This window comes from Schistosoma haematobium, chromosome 2 (assembly GCF_000699445.3).
Source record: "Schistosoma haematobium chromosome 2, whole genome shotgun sequence".
Taxonomy (NCBI): domain Eukaryota; kingdom Metazoa; phylum Platyhelminthes; class Trematoda; order Strigeidida; family Schistosomatidae; genus Schistosoma; species Schistosoma haematobium.
Genome location: NC_067197.1, coordinates 17,891,140 through 17,900,125, shown reverse-complemented (window position 1 = coordinate 17,900,125; position 8,986 = coordinate 17,891,140). Strand labels below are relative to the sequence as shown.

General features: G+C 31.6%; 1 protein-coding gene across 1 annotated transcript; it reads left to right on the top strand.

Moving 5' to 3' along the window:
- Positions 1 to 5,932: 5,932 nt before the first annotated feature.
- MS3_00000253 (uncharacterized protein) lies at positions 5,933 to 7,267 on the top strand (the record flags this gene model as incomplete). The annotated part of the gene is made up of 1 exon (XM_051208094.1): positions 5,933 to 7,267. A coding segment is annotated over one exon (309 nt), but the record flags the coding sequence as incomplete, so codon positions are not given.
- Positions 7,268 to 8,986: the final 1,719 nt, after the last annotated feature.

The window sequence follows — 8,986 nt, the reverse complement described above, 5'->3', positions numbered from 1 at the left end:
TGATCTTTCAAGGGAACTTTACTCACTATATTTCAATCAATGTTTATTCATTATGTAATCAATTGTTTCTAACCCACTTTTGAACTGTTGTCACAATTAATGTTGTAGAATATTCCTTCACATTAGGTATATATTTACAATATTCAGTAAGCAATTTAAACCGATTATGTAATTATGATTTTCAAATATCACAGGTTGTAAGCAGCTGACGAGAACCTACGAAATAATATGAATTCATCTTTATAAATGCCAGTATAATTATGTTACTAGTTTGCAATGCAAGATGATTGTTTAAAAGGAACCATTATAGACCATAAAACACTAAAAAAAACAGTTTGATTTTGCTGTGGTTTCTTTCAAATATAAAAATCATGAGGAAGGGAACATGATATAAAAACCATAGAGATACGTTTAATATATATATGGCGGTATATTTAACTGATTGAACTTTATTATGTTGTCTCGTGTGTTTGAATTCCAAAGTTTAAAATGTAATAGTTACATCGCGATGAGAATAATGAATAGTAACTTTTAGGATCCATTTATAGACCAATACTATACATATATTTTTATCGTATAATTGATAAATGACTAAACTATTCATGTTCTTGTTCCTCTTATCACAAGCTGTATTTTGACCTATGAATTATTATTATACGATTTACCATTCTTGAGTTATACCCAGTCTATCAAACACTACCTCCCTTATTCATAGCCACATTTGGCTAATTCTTGTACAAATGTTGTTTTCTATTTCATGATACGATGTTGTCTGTTTGGTCGTCATATAAACTTAGTATGCTTGGAATATATGATTCATATTGCAGAGGCTGAGATTGACGTTCTGGACATTAACAGGCTGGGCTAGGCGGGAAGCAGGACCGGTAAACACTGCAGACTGGTCATACTTGTTTTATGCGTCATTGGTCGGGTTGATAATTCACTGTTCTCTAATTGGTGGTATCATTGTTATACCCCACAAGTTATATCAGTTCCATTTTGCACTATGAACAATGGACTTTCAGAATTTTGTTCTATCTTCAAGCAAGTGAGTATAGTCTAGCTTAAAAGATTTTAAACTGGAAAAAACTAATAATACAATTATTTCCCGTTTCAATCTGACCAGTAGTTGATAAGAACTAACTTTAGAACAATCGCCTTCTATTTTCTTAAAAGTGAATCATTTGATTGTTATTTAAAAATCTTTTTTAATGTTGTAGTATTCATGGACTGAAAAATACTGATACTACGTAAAATGTAACTATACTTACGGCAAAAAATTCAATCCACTACTAAGAGATATTTATCTCGTCAATTCATATCGCTGGATATTTCTATTACAAATAATACACATCAAAAAATGTGTGTCTACAGATTAATGATATGGGGCAGATGAGAATTATAAGCAATCACTTTGTAACATGGATTCACCCGTTATTTAATCCATCGTACTATATTACTTGAACACATTTTTTTACGAATATCTGTTTTCATTCTTTAATGTGTACGTGGAGGAGATGATAGGTCCCGATGTTAATTTCACTTTTGACATGTGGTCTGTCGTTATGAGGACTTAGGCTCAGGCCATATCATGTATGAATTCGAGGTCAGAATAGAGACGTGGACTTGACACCGGAACCAGCTATGGAAAAACAGTTAGCCTCAGATAGCCCATCGAGAAACGAAAATCTCCCGCCCAGTTTTTTTGGCTACCTTTAACGTACCCGCATTCTCTACGCAAGAAAAAGTACAACAAGTTTGTCTACGTTTCAGAAGTCGACAGCGGTAACAAATGGTCAAAATGCAAGTGAACCCAAGCTACTAAAAAAAGGGGGTGTTGGGGATGTTAGATCCCTAGACATTACTTGGTAAACATCTTATTTTTGCAGTTTTATTTTAGAAATTTTGATTTCTCGTTTTTGCTCCAAAAGCGCCTATTTTAAACTTCAGTTTGTATTTACCATTTAGGAGGACCCTGAACGTCATTGGTTCATATTCCTTTTTTGTACGCTATTATATGACGTTTTCCAAGGACAATTTTGTACTGTATATATCTGCATGAGTTGTGTCCTTGTTCATCCGTGCTTCTGATTACTTCTGAAATCAACTTTTCCCTCGGCTGAATATGATTATCTCCCTCTAGATGACAGAGCTGGGGCACAGTGGGATAATTTAGCTTATCTTGTTGTTGTGTTGCTGATTTTCGTTCCGTTCACAAGTTTTCGATAATATCATAATCATTTCAAACATAGTAGTACAATCACTCAATCATAAGTCCTTTTTTTAAAGAAAACTAAACGACACTTAAAAGTCAGTTCAACTAATAGATTGGTTTTAAGATGAAATAGAATTATTTCAGTAATTTTATTCATCGATTGAACTATCACAACAAATTAGACTATAAATTCTATGTATTAATTTTTTTTCGAAATTTTAAGTAGGTGAATTAGTTCTATTTATTGAATAGAAAAATAACCGCCCAGAACTAAGACTAAGTTGCACAATTCACATTTCATGTTTTGTACCTCCAAGAAAAGATTGAAATAACATCAACACATTGCTATTTTTTCTTAATTTAATGAAGCTTCCATAAACCTACATTTTTGTTCAACTTTGTTTTGTTTGTTTTGTTGAATAAAAAAAACTAAAAACGATACTTGATCATAATACAAATAATCATAAGTATCATATTGATTAGGTAGGTAGACTAAAAATACAATGTTCAGTATTTGTAATATCCAAGTGAGTAGAAAAATTAGATTTTCTGACGTTTCGTGACTTAGTGTAAGTCACATCTTCAGAGAATAAATATACAATTTATTTATTTATAACAATCTACTCAATTTATTCGAAATAATCAAATCAAACCTTGGTAATGATACCTACAAAAATGTTCAGTATTGTTTATTTAATACAACACATTTACCCAATTAGACATTAAACAGCAAACATTTCAATCTGACAAAACAAAATTACAAAGTTATATGTTAATAAAGAAGCAGAATGTATTTATAAAATCCTACTGAATGAATTTGGAGAAAAACCCAATATTTCACCTAACAATATAATCCAAGTTTTTTTCAAGGAAATATGTTATAGGTTAATCTTTTTTGAATTTTCACTTCTGTTATGATTATTTTACACAATTAAAATGATTAAGGTATTAAAAAACTTATTTTTGTGCTAATGTAAAAAGATATAAAAATGTGTTCCAAATGAACTTCGCTGATAATTAACAACTCATGTATGCATACATATATATGAGCTTGTAGTCATGACAACCAATAAGTGATATGCGATATAAGAGTGATTTATCTTCTTAAAAAGAATCTACCTCGAAAGTGAATAAGAAAAAATGGGTTAATTAAGAAAAACAACGCTTGTGGAAAAAACTTCTAAAAATGAAACATAGTTTTCAACTGATTGTTTTCTTTTTTCTATTGTTTTTCCTTATATACCATGGATGTGTCGCTCAATTTCGTGGATTAGTTCAAGTTAGACATTAACACCGTTGGATGCCGGCCAGCTCAGTGTTCTATTATTATTATTATTATTATTATTATTATTATTATCAGCTTTATTCAATATTATATTTTTGGTACAACATAGAATTCTCAGCGTAAAGTATTTCAACAAGTTTCCGTTTCTTTATTCTTGGTCGGTCCTGGCGATAAATATTGAGTGATCGCCAGTTAGATGTTAGCAGTTCATTAAATGAACATCTGAATAATGTACATTCTTTTTGTTGTATATTGCCAGCAACCACATTGTCTCTTATTGAGTTTTTTGTAACTTTGACAACGAAAGGTTGTACACTTTCCAGAAACGCAGCAGAATAGGTTATGCGATTAATAAACATAATGATATATTAAAACAAACAAAAATAGATAACTTGTTGAAATATCTAGATGGCAGGAACAGGTAGCCCAGATGATCAAGCAGGCTCTCGCGCGCGAGATTGATAAGTCCTGTATTCGAAACCCGAGAGGCGGGGTCGTGGATGTGCACAGTTGAAGAGCCCCGCGATAGAACAAAACGGCCGTCTTGTGCTTCCAGGTTTTTCATGGCCGTCTAGCTTCGATTGCCTCATGATCTCAACTAATGAAATATACCATTTTGTTAGATAATAGTTGACTTCCTATAATAATAAATTTTTAAAAAATTTACTATTCAGTCTTGATATTTGATATGGTTTATCAGAAATTTCATAATAAAAGTTCTTTGTTGAAAATGAGCAAAATTCTTCTAGTAAAAGAGGTAAGGATTATTAACTTTTTTATTTGAACTAATGGATCAGCTTATTGACCAGAAGATATTTCAGTAAAATGTTGGAAAAGATCATAAAGCTTATAACGATTAAAATCCAATTTTGTCCATTATGTGTATTACTCACAGTGATAATAAACCTCCTCTTCATTTTGACAACATGACAGAGTAGAGATTGATGTATAGTTTTTATTTAAATTACAAATTTATGCAGATACATAAATATTCTTATAGAATACAATAAATAAACATCAGGATAACTAAGATAGAGATAGATTTAGTTATAGTCTACAAAGAAATTGGAAACAATTATTAATAAAACATTACTTCATCAGAATAAAATAAAAAATGGTTGGATTTAACATTTGCTATTGTGAGGATGACCCATGAATGGACTCGAGGAAGCTCTGAAAAGCTCAGAAAGAGTCAAAAACATTCAATCCTATCATCTTTTAGAAGACCATTCAAGAATCTTGACATGTAGCTTCCCAATTCGACAAACGCTAAAAACCTCAGTATGCGAATCAGATTACTATAATGATGATACAGTGACTAAAAATTATAGATAAATGAGAGTTTTGTAACATATTTAATACTGTTTGGAATAGCATTCCTTTCACTTGTCTTCTGTCTTCTCATTTGCGACTTAGAATGTTCTAACGCTCGGGTTCTCAAGTAGTATGCGATATATCAAAGAATCTAAGTTCTAGATATAACAGTCTGGCCCTGTCTGTTAATGTCCAGAACACCAATCTCAGCCTCCGAGACTTGAATCATGTATTTCAAGCATACTGTGCTGATACAACGACCAAACAGACAACATCGTACCATAAAATAGAAAACAACATCTGTACAAGATTTAGCCAAATGTGGCTGTGAATGTTGGAGGTAGTAATTGATAGACTGTGTATAACGCAAGAATGGTAAATCGTATAATATTAGCTTATAGACCAAAATAAAGCTTATAATAAGAGGAATATGTATATACACAATCTAGCTACTGAATAGTTATACATTCACTATATACATATGATATTTGTCCATAAATAGTTCTCAAAAGTTATCATTCATAATACTTGCCGGGATATAACACCCACCCCACTTCTCGTTGAAGATTGACTTTAAATTTTCTGACTTTAATAGTCCATTGGCATTTAATAAAGAGATGCATTAAATAAGAATCTAGTCATTTCTTCAAATTTATATCATAAATAATAATCACTGTATTCATTAAGATGTATTTAGTTCTAGTAGAAAGTTTTCGGGCACAAAATATATAATTTCATGACAAATTCCTATTTTTCATGATACTTTTATCATGAACTCAAATGTGATCATTTCTCCTGTCTGCAAACTATTAATATGAAGAATACAATGACCAATGATCTCAAGTTTCGTAAAACAAGATAAGAATGTTGATGTTTATATTCACACTGTTAAAAAGTGAATAGCCTAGAGATCTGAGCAAAGTATTAACTTTAGTCTAAATAGAATTTAATTGATTTAAGTTGATTATTTAAACATTAACAAGGTTTATTAATTTGTTTCTGAAGTTGAATTTCACATATTATACCTGAAGATAATATAAGTGAGTAGATATTTTGTTTTCGTAAACTTTAAATAATCCAATAATGTTTGCAATTATTAATCATTCTTTTCAGATGAGAATTTACAAAGTAACTTGAGAGATTGGTTCATAACGGATTTTAGAGAAAACGTGATAATTGAATGGCTACGACAAATGGGACTACTAAGAAGTTCCCCTATTTGTGATTGTGGTAATCAAATGACTTGTGGAACTTGTGTAGACTACTGTGATGATGCTATCTTTCGATTTAATATGTGTTGGAGGAAGAATTCTGCTAGAATAGGATATTTTCCTTCAATCCAGATTGAGGCTAAGGCAAATTATGACAATTATTGCGAACTTTATAATAAAAGTAGCAGTAACACTGACTGCAGCCAGGTACCATAATATATATGGATGATTGGAGAGCGTAAAGATGCCTACATAGACTTTGTTATGTGCATCGTGTCATTATCCACAAGTGGCATTTTGTGGACTCAACAACTGAAGTGCACACAAACAGTATTGAAGTTATGTGGTCGAGGTTGAAAGAGTTTGTGCTACCTTGTCATGGCTCCAGATGCTGACTATTATGGAGCCAGATGAGTGATTTCCTCTACCGTATACTTTAGAACCTCTAAATCTCTTTCTAACCTTGACAAGTTTTTAAACCATGTAAAAGATGTATATCCACTTTAATTCTTTGATTTTGTATAACATCTCTTTACTCTATACTAACTGTTTACTGATTGGCCAATATTTCTCAAGGTCACTTAAGATTCGTTCAAACGTTGACCATAAATTATAGTCTCGGCACTATGGAAATCATGTATGTAATGGGATTATGTAGTTTTATAAAGTGACTGATATATAATGAGCATAATAATAATAAGAATCCGTAAATTTAAAGACGCATTTGTTACAAAAGAATTCACCAAGATTGTCAGAAAATACACTAATGAAAATTTTTATTACTTAACAGTCATTGGATTTCAAAGTAGGGGACTCAATAAAAACATGGTTAAAATCATTATATTCTGGTGTTCAAGAGTATCTAACTGATACTCAACAGTAATGGTAGATACTCATGAATAATACATTAATGAGAGTATATTTTGTATATAAAATGATTACAAATTCTTTCTGTAGATTATCTTTTAAACACATTTGTTCACTTTTAGTTAAGTACGAAGAAACTTATGTAGTTAAAATATTGAGTTAATGATATTGTGGTGCGTGCTACTTATATTGATATAAGTAGTATATGGCGCGAGTCAGGAATGTAATGTCTGGCGGCAGAAGATGGGGAAGATCAAGAAAGGAAGAACGGGAATAGAAAGCAATTAGTATGGAAATGCAAGAACGATGAAGTTCGAGACAATTACTGAACATTTTGCAAATTAAGTATTATAATATGGTTTTTTCTGTTTTATCACGTAACTGTAATTTTGTGCTAAATATAATTCGGTCGTTCTCACCTGTGTTCTCCTTCACTACAATATGATTATTTAGTGTAGATTTTCTCAATTTGATCCATAAATTTTTGGAGAATTATTTCGAATTATCATCCATTTCGTACTATATGGTAATTATCATTTTAAGATGGATCAGATTGAAAATTTCGGGATATTTTTGATGTGCTTTCTGTATCAGAACAAGTCGGTGAACCACCCACAATTTTAAAATAATTAATTTCTAGTCAGTAATTAACCATAAACATATACTAAAAAAGAATGTTATTAATGAAATGGGTCAATGGGTACATATTTACCATATTATTATTTATTACATTAATAAAATAAATCTTAATAGCAATGATAGATAGTGGTTGGCAGTGGAATCCAGGACGCATGTTTTGTCCTATTTGTGACTCGTCAGCTGGATGTACCTGCATCTAAGTGTTGGTGTTCACTTTACGACTCGAACCCAGTGCCATTCGCTTCAAATGCCATCGCGTTATCGAAATAGCTACTGAGTCCTGATAGCCACTTGCTTGTGCAATGGGGTGAATTTAAATTCACTTGGTATTATTTGGCTTGTATCTTCCCATTGAGGTTTTAAGACTGCAATTGATCAGTCTGTTATCGGCATATGTGGATACTGTGCGTATGCCTCGATATTGCCTTAATTCACAAGCGAATGGTACTGGGTCCGAGTCCCAGACTGAACATCAACTCTGAGATGCAGGTACATCCAGCTGATGAGTCCCAAATAGGACGAAACGTGCGTCCTGGATCCCACTGCTAGCCACTATCCATCACTGCTTACGAAAAGCTTGTGAATTAAGGCAATATCGAGACATACGCACAGTATCCACATATGCCGATAACAGACTGATCAATTGCAGTCTTAAAACCTCAATGGGAAGATACAAGCCAAATAATACCAAGTGAATTTAAATCTGAATAGGTTTCCATCTTGATTTCTGGTAATAATATCAGTTAAAGTATTCATCAATTATGAAAATAAAATCCTACAACAAACTAATCTTGGACACCTATATGATTCAGGTCTTGCAAAATTGAAGTGTTTCTTTTCACTTGTCATGATTTAGTTATCATAGACTAAAATTTCAAGTTATTGAAATAAAATTTACTGATCAACAATTCAGGCTTTAGAATGATGACATTTAATTCAAGGAAAGTTGGAAGATTACAAATGATTGAAAGAACAGAACTATCTTTTTGAGGACGGTTTTATGCTCAATTATCAATCAACGTCTACCTCAAAAGTTACGCTCACAGTTTATATGTCATGGTTTGTGTGTATGAATTATTAAATTCTTATAACGTGTTATAACAAATAGAAATAAGTTTATACTCGTAATGGATTCTTTTTAAAGCTCAATTCACCTGTTGCTTATCAGCATATCATCTCACAGATTCCATTTTTGTCTACATTTAGATTTCCTTGTTTGCTTTGGATGTCACATGATACATCAATCACTTACCAATGTAATGTATCTTTAAAAAAAGTATCTACTAAGCTTACTTGTTGCTTGCGATATCGGTTTTAACGTTTAATTTTGAGCAGAACACATATACAATAAGATAATTAGTAAATATTACGTGACTTTAATTTATATGAAACATAATTATAAAAGATTTACGTGTTCACTAATAATCTGAAATGCATCATATTTCTATGTTGCAT